This window comes from Lissotriton vulgaris, chromosome 8, assembly GCF_964263255.1.
Source record: "Lissotriton vulgaris chromosome 8, aLisVul1.2, whole genome shotgun sequence".
Taxonomy (NCBI): domain Eukaryota; kingdom Metazoa; phylum Chordata; class Amphibia; order Caudata; family Salamandridae; genus Lissotriton; species Lissotriton vulgaris.
The window spans coordinates 1,133,806,695-1,133,822,527 of NC_141696.1; the positions used below are offsets into that span (position 1 = coordinate 1,133,806,695).

The following is a 15,833-nucleotide window of genomic DNA, read 5'->3' on the forward strand; positions in this document are numbered from 1 at the left end:
TCCAACGGATCGCCAGCGGCTGCCACTGCGGCCACCGGCTGCGGTGGGAGTGGGGCCGGAGGGACCGTGACTAATGGTACTGCGCCTCCCGGGGCCAACGCCTTCAGCGCCTCCCTAATCTCAGACAAAACTGAACCCACTGGGTCTACTGGCGTGGCCACATTCGGCATGGGATCAGAAGCGAAAACCCGCTCTGCATCTAACGGGGGTGTGGGGACGGGACCTACTGATCCCTTGTCCTGTTTCTCCCTGGCAGGGCTAGGCCTACTCTTCGCCCCTTTTCTTTTAGGCTGCGCCTTGGCCTTCTTCTTTACTGGTGGACAAGCGGCCTTCAGTGGCACTCCCCTGCGCGGCCGCTCCACTACCTCGGGCTGCTCCCCCCGGGAAGAATCGCTCTCATCCCCACTATCGGGAGCCTCCTTGCTCAACTTCTTTAGCAGCAATTTTATAATCTGCGCTAGTTCAGGTTCAGACTCCTTTCGCTTTTGTCCTCCCTTTTTTGGCGCCATGCTAACTATATCGCGCTTCGCACTACCTTGCTATAGCACCTAACGCGCCCCGAGTTCCCTGTTCCCGCACCCCTAAGCACCGTTCACGCCGCCCGGCAGGAGCCCGCACCACGAGGATCCCCGCACACAGCCGTAAGCCCCGTAAGGCAGCGACACTCCAATCCCTTCCCAGCACCTCACCGTGACTCACGGCTGCCCACGAGGCCCCCCCGAGGCACCCGACCCCTTACCTGGCTACACGAACGATGCTCGATCCTTCTGCTTCTAGAGTTTCGGAAAGCCGGCCCGGATCACGAGAATGGCCAGGTGCCGGCGTGAGCAGTCAGGTATCCAGGAGTGATAGCAGGAACAGAGACCCCAGTCACAGGGAGTTGACCCTAAATAGGCCCTGAGTCTCCACCCCCTGACCCTCGGGTCACGCGATATCGCCGGATCGGAAATGGGTCGGCCGGACGCCGATTGGGCCGTCTCCCCGACCAACCACCAGAGACCAGGAGCGGGCGGGGTCCGGAGAGGCCGGGTCCTAAGTGCGCGCGTCGTGATTCTCCGCGCTTGTCAAACAGAAGCTCCGGGAGATGCACCTCCAGTAGATGCTGCTATATCCGGCCAAACTGAAGGTTCTGGCTCAGGGGAAGGCCCACTTCTTTGATTCCCCGGAAGAAGTCTGGGAATGGTTGGAGATCAGGGGAAGACGACCTTCCGCCAGGCGAACGTGGTGGTCACAGCGGGACATGGGGTACTCTAGCACCGAGAAGGCGTATGAACAGGCGACAACGCCGGTCCGATGCAGCTACAAGTTAGGAGAGACGCAGAGTAATGGTGGGAACTGATGGTGCCTTGCATCTGGAATCGTCCAAAGCTGGAGAGGACACAGCGCCCTCAACATCTATGGGGCCTGGAGAACTATTGGTCCCAGATACACTGCAGGTTACGGTGGTAGACATACCACTAACTGCCCCAGTGATTCTTGAAACTGCGGAGGTCGGGACTCCTGAGACGGTGGATCCATCTTGAAATAGCTGAGTGGTTGGGGGGGGAGGGGTGTATGCCATAAGACAAGATCCTGGTCCTCTCAGGGATAGACTCAGGAAGGAATGTGGGTGTGGCATGATGTATGAATGGGGCCTTTCTGCTCTAGGTACGGTATGAGAGAGGGGGAGGGAGTGAGCATGGTCAGGGGGAAGGGGACTATATATAGATTTGTGCTCGACAGTATGAGCCCGGTATAAATATCTTGAATTGGGTCTTGCGGGGAGTCGGGTGGGAGGGGGGGGGGGTTCTTTTTTCGTTTCTGTGTAGATTGCCTCGTTGGACGAATGGGGTGGCTGTGCACATCCTGGCACCAACAGGGAAAAAGGGCATATTGGCATGTTTGGTTGTTGCTGGTATATTGCTCGTAGGAGGGGGGACTGTTCAAAGGGAAGGTTCAAGGGGAATGTTTTAGGCATCGTTTGTATTACAGGTCTGGCACCGGAGAGGAACTACACTGGGAGCGGGCGGTTGCGGTGGGGTAGATTTTGTTGGAAATCATGGGACACAAGTTTGAGCTGGAAAGTGAGGGGGTTAGGCGCATGCGCTAAGAGATACAGAGTCCTTTCCTTCCTCCGGAGACATAGTGTCCATCGCTTGCCTCCAGGAGACCCACCTAGTAGACGAGGGGGCACAGAAGTTAGCCAAAAAATGGCACGGACAGATGTTTCATGCGTCCTTCTCTACATATGCCAGGGGGGTTCTGATCTGGGTGGCCCCTGGGGTACCGTTCGCTATACAGTATATTGAGGCGGACATTATTGGTCGATATCTGCTCCTAAGGGCTAAACTGGATGGCAGGGACATTGTCATTTTAAATTCCTATGCACCCAATACGGATGACCCGGCCTTCTTTAGGGCCTTACAAGACGTCTTGATTCACGACCTGGGAGCCCGACACTTTGGTTTGGGGACTTTAACTGTATTCTTGACCCAGCACTGGATAGGTCTCTGCCCCGGGAGGGCACAGAACCCCGTATGACTGTACAGCTCAGGAAGGTCATGGGAAACATAGGGGCAGTGGAAGTTTGGCACCAACGGAACCCAACGCAGAAGGTATACACTTGCTTCTCCCCCACACACAACACCCACAGCCATTTAGATGGAGTATTAGTGGCTAATGCTGAGCTTACTATGTCTGTGGAGGTTACTCACCAGGCTAGTTTTTTATCGGATCATTCTCCAGTAGCTTGCATGGTTCAGTGGGGGCCTTCGATTGTTCGTCCTCGTACATGGAGGCTCCCGGTGGATGTGCTCAGCGACCAAGTAGGAAAAGCGCACATGGAAACGGCCATTGGGGACTATGTGGACCTCAATTGTGGAAAGAGGGTCTTATCCGCGGCCACTAAATGGGAGGCCCTGAAGGCAGTAGTGAGGGGTGCTTGTATGGGGCTTACCTATGGAGTTCGGAAACAGCTTCTCCGAGACCTCCAGAAAGAGGAGGATACCCTTCTGCAGGCTCAGCACATAGCGGACCCCAGTGCCCTACAGAAACTAGAGGAACAGGCAGCCCGAGCTAGGCTACAAGACATACTGGATAGACTCCACAAATACACCCTGGGCCAATATAGGCAGCGCCTTCATCTTGAGGGCGATGAGTCAGGGCGGCTGCTGGCTTGGATTCTAAGGAAGGAACGACTCCCGAGAGTATTGTAGCCTTACAGGACCTGAAAGGGCACGTGGTTTACTCAGAGCGGGACGTCCTTGGGGTTCTCCAATCCCATCTACGACAAGTATACGCGGCAGACCCTGACATATCGGCGGTCTCATATCTCCCCTATTTACAGGAACTGCATATGTCGATCCTTTCGGACTCGGATAGGGAGGAATTTGATGCGGGCCTGACGGTGACCCAGATCCGCGTGGCACTAGACCGCTTACCGCGTGCAAAATCGCCGGGAAGTGACTGGTTCCCGTCGGAATTTTTTCAAGAATACCGGGATGTATTGGCACCACTCCTCCTACAGGTCTTCCATGAGGCATTAGAGAGTGGAGAGCTCCCACAGAGCATGGCTCAGAGGGAAATATGCATGATCCTGAAACCAGGGGGGGACAAACTTGACCCCTCGTCATATCGGCCGATTACCATGATAAATTCCGATATCAAAATTCTGACTAAATTATTGGCCGCACGGCTAGCACCCCACATGGAGCACTTAGTGCATCAAGATCAATGCGGTTTTATTCCTGGGCGGAACACGGCTATGAATCTACGACGTCTGAACCATATACAGCACGAAGTACGAGGTAGGGAAGAACAGACGGTCTTGGTCTCCATAGATCTGGCCAAGGCGTTAGATACTGTTGACTGGGGCTACTTGCAGGAGGTCCTCCGGAAGGTAGGCCTGGGGCCCAATTTTAGTCGTTTGATTCGTATACTATATAGCTCCCCTCGAGCCAGGGTGCGTCTAGGAGCAGCGAGATCGGACGAGTGGCAGCTGGGACGGGGCATGAGACAGGGTTGCCCCCTCTCTCCGCTACTTTTTGCCCTAGCCATCGAGCCGTTTGCTGTTACAATACGGACTGAGATGAGACAATGGGGTATTCAGGTGGGTGACGTGCAACATATTGTCGCTGTATGCGGATGACGCCTTGTTTTACCTGAAAACTCTGAGGGATGCCCTTCCGAGGTTACTGTATCACCTGGACCGTTTTGGCGAGGTGTCGGGCTTGCGGCTCAACCGTAGTAAGTCCCTTATTTGCCCGCTATCAGGTTTTCCAACGGTTCCCCTAGAAGACTTGCCAGAGCTTGGGCTGCGTTGGGACCAGACCAGTTTCCGATACCTAGGTATTCATGTGGCCTCGACAGAGGAGCAGTCCCTCGCCCGCAACATAGACCGGGTGATCAAGTCTCTCCAGCAATCTGTGTCCTTCTGGAACACTCTACCACTGTCCCTAATGGGGCGGCTGGCCATCTCCAAGATGGTGATGCTGCCAAGGACACTATATATCCTTCAGAACACGTTGGGCCCTCTACCGCCTAGGATTATCCGGACCCTTAACACGCTGCTCACATCCCTGCTCTGAGCGGGTAGGCGCAGCAGAGTTGCCCTCCGTACTGTTGTGCGGTCCTTTGAGGAAGGGGGATTGGAAGCCCCACGCTTTGATCTTTATTATTATGCCGCACGGATACTTCCGGCTGCCAGATGGTTCGCAGACATGGAGGTATGGGAGACGCGACTACTTGCAGGAAGGGCGACAGTGCAGGAACTTCAGCTGGCACTGATGCGTGGGGCCGGGGCCGACGCCGAGCTACACTATGTGGTACGACATACAGTGGGCATATGGCAACACTTTATAGAAAGGGTCCTACGCTCGGCTCCTTTTCACAGGGATCTCCCGATCTGGATACTGGCCCCCATGGTAGAAATAGAATGACACATGTCCTTCCGAGAATTGCGAGACGGGGGCTGTGAGGTCCTAGCAGATCTATACCGCTCGGAGAGCTTCATCACGCATGAGCAGGCAGAGGAGTCATTTGGCCTAAGTGGCAGACAATACTTACATTACCAAGGGTTGCGTGCTATTGTGCGCTCGGTTTGGCCACAGTGTCCGGAGATACCCCCGATGACCCATACTTTACATATCATATTGTCCTGTGGCAGAGGACGTGGGTTAATAGCTTTGCTGTATGCAGCCATGAGGTGTGATTCTGCCCCTCCGGGGCCACCGGCTTGGGCGCCCTGGGAGGCGGACCTGGGAGCGCCTCTGGATCAGGGACAACGGATGCGTATAGGGGCATTGACGCGGCGGGTGTCCTGTAATGCGCGCTTTAAACTTATACATTTTAACTTTCTGCACGCACCTACCTTATTCCGAAGTCGGTGAGTCGCTTCTCAGAGGATAGAAGGGATAACTGCCCCAGGTGCAGCGCAGCGGAAGCGGGGTTTTTGCATCTGGCCTGGGAATGTCCGTTGGTGGGGAATTTTTGGGCAGGGGTTGTAGCTCGTATAACGGCCACCACTGGCCTCCGAATCAAACTAACACCCTTACACTGTCTGTTGGCATTAGTCCCAAAGCCAAGGAAGCGGAAGCTTTCATACAAATTGTTGCAGGCGCAGGGTTGCTATCACATCGATGGGACAGAGGGCCCTGGACGTAGACACATGGCTCCGGGATGTGAGGGAGTGGACACTAGCAGAGGAGACACACAAGCAACACACTAGGAGGGATGAGAAACTCCAGAAGGATCTGCTGGCGTGGCGAACCATGTGTATAACAGGGTTAGCTGCAGATGGGCGCTCGTTATACAGTGACTCTGAAGGGACTAGTGGCGATTTTATTTTTTGAGCAAGAATCTGAGTGGGAAGGGGGAGGGGCTACTCGAACGTTGCATGGAGCTAGGACTGGCCTGATTTCCTCACAATGCACATGTTATCTGCTTGTTATACTGCTATTCTGCATGAACTTGTGTGCTTTCAGATGTTGTCCTAATCCAAGATGTGCTATAATGAGTCCGTCGATCTGTGTACAAATGTTTTTAACGATGCCTTGAAGGGGGGTTTCTTGCTTTGTAATTTGCAAAACATTGGGAAAAAAAGTTTTTTTTAAAAAAAGTAAGTAGATCTTTCTATCGATAACTACAAAGTAAGTCCAACTAGCGTTTATTTTGATTTCTCCAGTGATGTGCATGGATGCGAAGATTAATTTTGATAGTAATGCAGCCTATCGTCAGAAGGAAGTTTTTGACCTACGTGACTGGTCCCAGGAAGATGAACGAGACAGGCAGGCAGCTACAGCCGATCTCAACTACATTGGACTTGATGGAAACATAGGTTGTCTAGGTAAGAAAACATCTTTGCTGTATACTACACAGGATTGGTTAGATTGTGAAGGGGCTTTGAAAACCCAAAGATTTTCTCACAATGGGATCATAGGAAATTAAAATTCTTGTAGAAAGTAAAAGTCATTGTGCATTGCAAGTTTTATTTAATTAAAGGTACAAAAATAATTTGTGATGGGTATCTCTTCAGTGATATAGGTAACTTCTTGTTTTTGAGATAAGAATTGATGGTCCGGATGATCTGCTCAATGTGGTTGAGTGTAGCTCAGTCATTTTGTTAATTCGATGCCATTCTTAATTCATGAGCTGCTGGTGTAAACATGCTTCTCTTTCTCTGGTTCGCAGTCAATGGTGCTGGCTTGGCAATGGCCACAATGGACATAATTAAGCTTCATGGTGGTACTCCAGCAAACTTCCTTGATGTAGGTGGTGGGGCAACTGCCCAGCAAGTGACTGAAGCTTTTCGATTAATTAATTCGGATAAAAAGGTAAGTAATATGCTGTATATTCCTGTAAGTTGTAAAACAGAGCATTTGTACGTGTTCCTCCAACTTGACCCCAAGTAGAAACAGCTGCAATTCAGCATTATGCTTTGTGTAGCCTTAGCATTTAATTATTGCACTGTTTATTATTATACTAGCTGTTAGTTGGAATTCAAGATTGGTTATAATTCCTATCACCTAATCTCTGAAGACTGTGTTTTCTCGGCTATAGTTTAGGGCAGATGCCTGCCAATGTGTTTTTTGAAGGAGTTCTTAGCTGCTTATCTTTTAATTACATCCACTGGCTGGACCGTTTCTTTCGTTGAATTAAAATGTGGAGGTGTTTTTCAGCACATACATTATGATAGAAACAGTAAAATGTTGTTATAAAAGCTAACTGCCTTTCAGGTGAAAGTATTGGCACATTGTGTTTATAATAAGTAAATAATTATGTTTCCCTTAATACAAATGTACAATTGTAGCAAGGCATCTCTTAAGTAAATGTTGAAGCAGGTGTTGACAATCTCCTATTTCTTTGTGCTTGCTTCACGAGTAACCATTATGCATTAAGTAATTAACACTGTTAACATTGGTTCTGGTCCTTCTTTTATTCTGTCATTCATTTAGTTCCTTGCATCTTTTAATGACAATGTATTTTGTGAAATTGCAGTCCTTTCTCTTTACCTCTTAATACTGCTTACTTTTTCCATGTTTTCACTATGAGGGTGTAGTTTCGGAGATCTCGCTATAGAAAGTAAGGCAATCAATATACTAGAATTTTCCAAATAACGAGTAAAAAAGGTGGCCGTCTTCAGCCTACCAAGATTGCTTTGCAAATGTTTCTACCGGCTTTTCATGATTGAAGTGAATGATAATCTGCAGCAGCCTGTAGGTATCAAGTTGGTTGGAATTAAGTATTTTGCTGAAACAGGATCTTGGTCTATACCTCAGCGTCCGACACCAGGATGCCCCAAAAGCTCTCAACCACTTAACATTTTAAACTCGGACGTGGAAAGAGGTTCTGATTAAGCTTTGATTTTCTACTTGTAGGCTTATGTCTGCGCTGTTGTTTTAGATAGGTTCCTCTGTCAGTAGTAAGATTAATATCTAAGAGGCTTATTCACAATTACATTTTGTAGTATTAAAATGGCACAACAAAATACAGTTTACTAACCTACTGCCGGAGACCTCCAACTCTCCTGTATTTGCAAAGATCTCCACCAGGGTAGTGGCGATCTTCACACATGTACACCCATATATTACCAGTAAATGTGCGCTAAGAAGTGAAAGTAGCTGGGAAATGGTGAACACATACTGCAAAATGGAAGGGGTTTAAGGAAATTTAAGAAGGATTCAGAAAGGGACAGGCTACTACAAGCGCCAACCCACCAAAGAGTAAGCCCACTGCCATTCATAAACTACACTTCAAAAATGACTACAGGCATTCAGGTGTCAAAATAGTAGTAGTACATGTACCCCATCCCACTTTGGAGTAAGTCCAGCACCACACATGGCCAGGTATAGGTGTGGCAACCTACTTCCATAGACAATTGTGGAGGCAGGAACTTAAATTAACACCCATCAGAACTAATGTTAAATAAAAATCATTTTGACATTTAAAAAGCATGTACTTTAAGAAATATTTATAAATGTAATAATTATATTCCATTTACTGATTTAACTTCTTAACTGCTTGGCTTCTCCCCCCCCCCCCCCCCCCCCCCCCTAAAGCTGAGCCGTTTTCTTGGCGATTTGGTCCAGTTCCTGCTTAGAGCTCCATAACATGTTTTCCACATAAGGTATCCACGCCAAATGTGAAACTTTTTTTTTTTTTTTTTTTACAACATCCTAGGGATTTTAAAGGTACTCAGGGTTTGTGAATCTGTGAATCCCACTGAAGGGGCGGGTGGAAATAGGCAAAATATAACTGATGGGTTTTGAGGGAAAATAAAAAAAAAAGTGCTCCTGATAAGTGTGTTTTTCTCTCCTAAGAATGGCTCAACAAACGGTTTGCTGTGTTAGTCACCATCTTCCCAGCTTTCAGGAAATGTAGAACTGAATTTAAAAAATGCTTAACTATAGTTTGGGCATTTTTAAAAGAGGTATCTCTCAACCTACTTTCATCTGTGGTGGAAACCAGTGTGAAACCCTTCTGTGGCCCAGGAAAGCTATATAGTTCTGAAAAGTAGATAACATACCAAATTCAGCAAGTGGTCATATGTGGTCCCTCAAGATTTTCCCAAAGAAAGTACTTTAAAATAAAGCAACACTGAAACTGAGTAGCAGAAAGTAGCCAAAATACAACATGGACGAATCCCGTTTTCCACTGAAAACACTTTTTGTGCAAAGTGGATAGCTGTGAATTTTGGGCCCTAGCTCAGCCAGTACCTAGACAAACCTGATTTTTTTTAAAGCAAAACACCTGGAGGAATCCAGGGTGGGGTGACTTGCATGGCTCTCTCCATCATTTTGTACCCAGATTCCATTGCAAACTTTAAAGTTTGACTTAAAAAAACATTTTCCTCACATTTCTGTGATGGAAAGGTCTGGAATCTGCGGGGAGCTACAAACTTCCTTCCACTCAACATTCTCCCAAGTCTCCCAAAAAAATAGTACCTCACTTGTGTGGGTAGGCCTAGTGCCTGTGGAAGGAAAGGGCCCAAGACGCAACATGGACGGACACATCAAACTTTTCCACAGAAAACTGACCTTTTTTTGCCAGGTGTGAAGCAGTGGATTTTGGGCATTAGCTCCAGCAGCACCCAGGAAAACCTAGCAAGCTTGCAATTTTTTCAATACTAGACACCCGGGGGAATCCAGGGTGGGGTGACTTCTGTGGATCTCATTAGAATTGTTTTAATCGGAATACCTTGCAAACCTTAAACCTTGACAAAAAAACACATTTTCCTCACTTTTCTGTGATGAAAAGTTCTGGAATCTGCAGGTGGCCACCAACTTCTTTCCAACCAGCATTCCTGCAAGCCTCCCGATAAAAATGGTACCTCACTTGTGTGGGAAGACCTAAAGCCCACGAAAGGAAATGGCTCAAAACGCATTATGGATCACACTTTTCCACTCAAAAGCCTAGATCAGCCAGCACCCTGCCACACCTACTAATTAATGAAAACTAGAAAATCGGAGGAGTCCAGGAGTGCTTGATATGCTTGGCTCTTACCAGTTAAATTTATGCAGAAACCTCTGCAAATGTCAAACTTTGGTAAAAAACACACACTTTCCTCGCATTTATGCGACTGCAAGTTCTGAAATCTGTGGATAGCCATATATTTCCTACCACCTTGAGTTCTCGTATGTCTCCAGATAAAAGCGATGCCCCATTTGTGTGGCAGAGCCTAGTGCACGCAAAAGAAACAGATCAAACCAAGATCGATGGGAGTCCCCTGGAGAGGGCTTCCATTGACCTTGGTTTGATCAGTTCCTGTAGCTGGCACTAGGCCCAGCCACACAAGTGGAGCAGCATTTTTATTGGTGCCAGTGGGATAATGCAGGGTGGTAGGAATTTTGTGGAATGCTGCAGATTCTGGAAGTTTCCATCATAGAAATGCAAGGAAAGTGCATTGTTTCAGGCATAGTTTGAAGTTTGCAGTGCATTGTGGGTAAGAAATCCTTGTGGATTCCACTCAAGTCACACCACCCTGGACTCCCTTGGTTGTCTAGTTTTTAAAAAACATCTGACTTGTAGGTTTGCATGGCTGGCGCCACAGAACGGCCTCAAATACAGCAGCTATCTGTAGAAATATGCTAGCTGACATCATGGAATGTCATGATGTCAGCGTGTTAGGCAATGTTGACAGATGAACTGATGAAGCTGTTGAGCTTGGAGCTCTGTCTTTACACTGGCGACGAGGTGAAAGAACTGTTCAGGGGACAGTCCAGCGACATCTCCACCCCTGGATAAAGAGCTCTGCATCATCATTATCAGAGGCAAGTCATTGGCAATGCATTGGCATTATTATTGGGAACAAAAATTAATTAAGAACACTTCAAGTACATTTGAGACTTCTGGAATTAACTCGTCAAGCACATTGTGATTTTTGGGATTAACTCGTAACTCGTAATCTGCCTGCATAAATTATAGACTAACTGCATAAACTGTAGACTACGCTAATGTCATTTCAAGATGTTCTTCAATTAAAAGTGAAAACCTATTGCGCTTACAAACCATTACATTTTACTTAAATGTGTTTAAATTGATACGCTAGCTGCAGCTTTAATTGTGAAATTATTTTTTAAAAACTGTTAGATCTGGTTTGAGGCACAGGTCTGGGCGAGCAATCAACGCGCTTGCCAACTAGCTCAAGCATACAATCATGCTTCTATTGCTCGAGGCACAGGCCGGCGCCAGCAATCGCCGCGGGTGCTATTAAGCGTCGACTGCTCTAGGCACAGATCGGCATGAGCAATAAAGCAGTGCTTTTAGTACCGCGTGTGAACAAATCGTGTAACTGACAGAGGCACAAGCAGCAAATGTGGTGTGAGCAATAAAGCAGTCATTTTAGTACCGCGTGGTAACACCGCGTGTAACTGACACAGAGGCGCAAGCAGCAAGCGCGTGTCTCATCAAAACTAATTGGGCAGCGCGAGTGCCCTGAAACACGCTCTGTACTCTCTGTGCGTACATATTATAAGAAACAGAAGGGACTTAACTCGACAGTGTGATCCTCTTCTTCCTGTGCTAAACTCGAAGATTAAGACTTCTTTCTGTAATGACAATAGAGAGCGGACTACAAAAAGCAAGGAAGAGGACTGATTCAGTGACTGAAGAAAGACTCTAAAAGTTACTGAACACAATTCAGTTTTCTAAAGCGGAATACCTATTTTATTATATTAGTTTGTTATTTTAATTGTATTAGTTAATTATATTAGTTTGTTATATTAAATTATTTTAAATTGTTATTTTATTCTGCTGTGTTACATAATTTCAAAATGGTTGATCAAAGTATGGCTTCACCTCCACCCTTCCTAGCTTCTCCAGGACATCCACCAGTACCGTGGAAACGATGGAAGAAAACATTTCTCACATATATTTTAGTTAAAGGAGGAGATCATTATGGTCCACTTAGACGTCAAGCAATTCTTCTCCATCATCTGGGAATTGAAGGGAGGAGAATTTTTGAAGATTTGCCGGAAGTGTCATTGGGAATGGGTGATGGGCAACCAAACAATGTTTTTGAGATGTCCATTCAAAGGTTAGATATCCAGTTTACTCCCAAAACGAACTTGGTATTGGAACGACATAAGTTTTTTTTTTGAGAGTGCAGAAATCTGATGAGGACATAGCATCATATGTTGCGACCTTACGTGTCATTTTGAACAGCTAACAGATTCTCTTATTAGGGATCAATTTGTAAGGTACACCAAAGATAAAAGAATTAAAGAAAAGTTATTGACTAAAGATCCCAATTTGGAAGAAACAATAAAAATCGCTAAAGGGATGGAGCATAAGTCAATATGGTTAAAAGAGATAGATGGGACTCCTTGTGGAAAAAATATTGTTGTAGCAGAAGTATACGTCTCCCAGTCAATAAATAAGACTTATGATAAAGGTCCAGATGTTAAGAAGGAAACCGATGGAAAAAAAGGAGAATTCGAAGTTAGACAGCGAAGAACTAATTGGAGAGATATATAATGTTTGGGGTGTGGTGCACCGGGACATATCGCTTCCAGTACGATGTGTGCCGCTAGGAGTGTACGGTGTAGGAAGTGTGGTAAAAGGATGCATCTTGCTAAAATGTGTAAAACTAAAATGGAGAGTAGAGATACATAAAGAGTCAGTCCAAATAAAAGGTCAAGATGTAAATGATATTTGTGAAGATTTTCAAGAAGTAAATAACATTTGTTAAAATGTTCAAGAAATAATCTTAACCATAGAAAGAGAACAGGTGGCATCCTATGGAGATTAAAGGATGGTGGTTAAGCCACCAGGAGTGAATTTGGAAAGTATGAACAAACTTGAAAAGCCACATTGTAATGTGTTGCTTGATGGACGTTCCATAAAAGGTTTAGCGGATTCTGAAAATTTGTTAACACTTATTTCTAAAGAAAGTTTTAAAAGTATTGGTAATGCCTCACTATGTAAAGCCGATATAAAAACGGTGGGGTATGCTGGCAAAAGAATTGAAATTATGTGATTGAAGTGGATGACTATTAGTTTCAAACACAGAAGTGTTTTTGGAAGAATATATGTAACCGATTATGGATCAGACCTTCTTGGTTGGCATCATCAACATGATCTTGGGATAATTATCAATTCTTGTGTCAAAGAGCCCATAATGTTGACTGAAGAAAACATGGTAGAGGAAGTTTCTTTACAACATCAAGAAGTTCTAATGAGAACATTTCCTAAGGTGTTTCAGAGGAATTGGGTCTCCTAAAAGGTTTCTCAAATAGAATTGTTTTAAAACAAGGTGTGAAGCCTGTTGTTCACATAGTGAGGAATGTACCAAACATGATGAAACAACCGCTGAAGGAAGAACTTGACTGGTTACTTCAACAACAAATTATTGAGCCAATTGAAGCATTGGAATGGTTGGCACCCATCGTAGTGGCACCTAAGGGGGATGGGAAAATTTGCTTATGTATTGACTTACGCGATTTAACACCTTCCATGCTGATAACGGCCCCCAGCCATCATGCATCACGGTGCTCGTGTGCTGATGACTGCTGTGGGCCATCATAAACCCGCCCACTCTTAAAAACGGCCGCACAGGCGCAGAATCGCGGCCGCACCCAAGGGGTTAAACAAATGCATATGGGTTGATAGACAACCATTACCGAATGTTTCAGAAATGTTGACCATGGAGGGCAAAGGAGTTGTATTCAGTGTTTTTGATATGTCGTCTGCTTATCAACAAGTTACTCTACACTCTGAATCACGTAATCTAACTAGTTTGTTACTCCATTAGGAGCTTTTAGTTATAAAAGAATGCCTTTTGGACTAGCATCAGCCTCAGCTGTTTTCCAGAGGGTGATGAAGAATATTTTTGGTGACCTAGAACATGTCTTATGCTTCTAGATGATGTACTCATTGTTGGAAATAGTAATTAAGAGCATGATAAATTGTTTGCGGAAGTGATGAGATTGGAAAAGCATGGTTTGACTGTGGAGAAAGAAAACTGCCAGATTAGAAAGAATGAAGTTACATATTTAGGTCATACCATTAATGCTAAAGGAATTAGTCCTAAAAAAAAGTATTGTGGCAGCGTTAGAGAATGCGCGCAAACCTGAATCTTAGGCTTGGCAGAATACTGGTCCAAGTTTGTAAAGAATTTCACAGAAATTGTTGAACCTTTAAGGTGTTTAATGAAAAAAGGAGCTGAGTATGACTGGACAGTGGAATGCGAATATGCTTTTACCAAAATAAAGAAATCTATAGAGTGTGCCCCGATTTAGGTCATTTTGATGTGACAAGGAAAACTTACATTACCACCGATGCTAGCAGTGTGGGAATCAATGCTGTTCTTACTCAAGTTCAAGATGGAGTTAAAATATAATTGGATTTGCATCTAGGAGGTTACAAGGAGCTGAAACAGGTTATTCTCTGATCGAGAGAGAGGCCTTAGCCTGTTTTTGGGGAATTAACCATTTTAGATTCTATGTGTGGGGCATTACTTTTAGATTGAGAACCGACCACAAACCCTTGACTTACATTTTCAAAGGTGGACGTGGTTTAGAGGGGAATGTTACTCCTCGAATTACCAGATGGTTATTAAGTGTTTTGGAATGCAATTTTTAAGTTGAATTTGTGAAAGGGAGTAATAATGTAATTGCTGATTATTTGTCCAGGATGCCCGTTGAGGTGAAGGAAATTGTTTTCCTAGTGTGGTATTGTCAATTGAAGGAAAGTTAGCCATTGTTGCTGATGAGTGGACGATTGCTAGAGCCAATGAAAGGTTATGAGAAAAGTTTAGGAGAAAGTAGTATGTGGATGGGAAGATGAAGACACTTGTAGAGTGGATATGCATGAGTTTTTTTTAAGTCAAGGACAAGTTTAGTGTTGTAGATGGTAAATTAAGAAGGAGAAACTAGTTTCTTCCTCCCATGGCTGTCACCTTGCAGGTATCCTGGCGCTGGAAATAACTCCTAAGGTGGAAGGCAGTGGGGGAACAACAGTAGGGTAACCAGGGTTTAACATTTGGGGAAAAGCCATGTTTTGATCCGTTTCCTGAAAGGGAGAAGTTCAGTTGTTTGGCGAATATCAAGGGGCAGGCTATTCCAAAGTTTTGCGGCTGCAACTCTAAAAGATCTCCCCCCAGTCCTGACCTTGTTGAATCTTGGTACTGTGACAAGACAGGCTGTGGAGGAGCGGAGGGCTCTGGTTGGGATGTACCAGGTGAACATGGATTGCAGGGAGCTAGGCCCGACTCCATGCAGTGCTTTAAAAACAAGACAGAGTGATTTAAAAGCCACTCGCTGTTTCATAGGGAGCCAGTGAAGCTCGGCCAAAGCCGCAGTGGCCGAAGATCTCCTAGTCCAGCCAAGGGCCAGTTTGGCAGCGGCAGTTTGAACTCTTTGGAGTCGGTCTAGCAGTACAGCTGGGGCCTCGAGCAGCAGCGCATTGCAATAGTCAAGGCGACTAAGAATAGTACACCTGACTATTAACGCCAGGGCCTGTGAGGGGAGAAGTGGCATGACCTTGAGTAGAGAGCGCAAGAGGGCCGAGCAGGTGGATACTGTTTTCGCAACCTGAGTTTCCATGCTGAGTTTGTTGTCCATCATGACACCCAGATTGCGGACGGTGGTAACCGGCTGTGGCTTTTCCGGGGCTTCAGGGGGCCAAAATTCGGCTGGGAACAGGCGTGGGATCCGGCTTCCGGCACAGAACAGAACCTCGGTTTTGGAGGTGTTAAACTGCAGGAAATTGTTGTGCAGCCAACCAGCTGTATCTCTCAGACAGTCGTGAAACGATTCCAAAGGGATCGATTCTTCACCCTCCCAAGAGAGGATGAGCTGAGTGTCATCAGCATAGTTTATGGCTTTTAGCCTATGGGATTTTATTAACGTGATCAAAGG

General features: G+C 46.0%; 1 protein-coding gene across 1 annotated transcript in view; it reads left to right on the forward strand.

Moving 5' to 3' along the window:
• The window catches only part of SUCLA2 (succinate-CoA ligase ADP-forming subunit beta), a 431,233-nt gene that overhangs the window by 326,622 nt on the left and 88,778 nt on the right, over positions 1 to 15,833 (forward strand). Inside the window, exons 7-8 of the mRNA XM_086934991.1 lie at positions 6,161 to 6,322; positions 6,667 to 6,809. Coding sequence (XP_086791117.1) covers positions 6,161 to 6,322; positions 6,667 to 6,809 — 305 coding nt within the window. The remainder of the gene's footprint in view (positions 1 to 6,160; positions 6,323 to 6,666; positions 6,810 to 15,833) is intronic.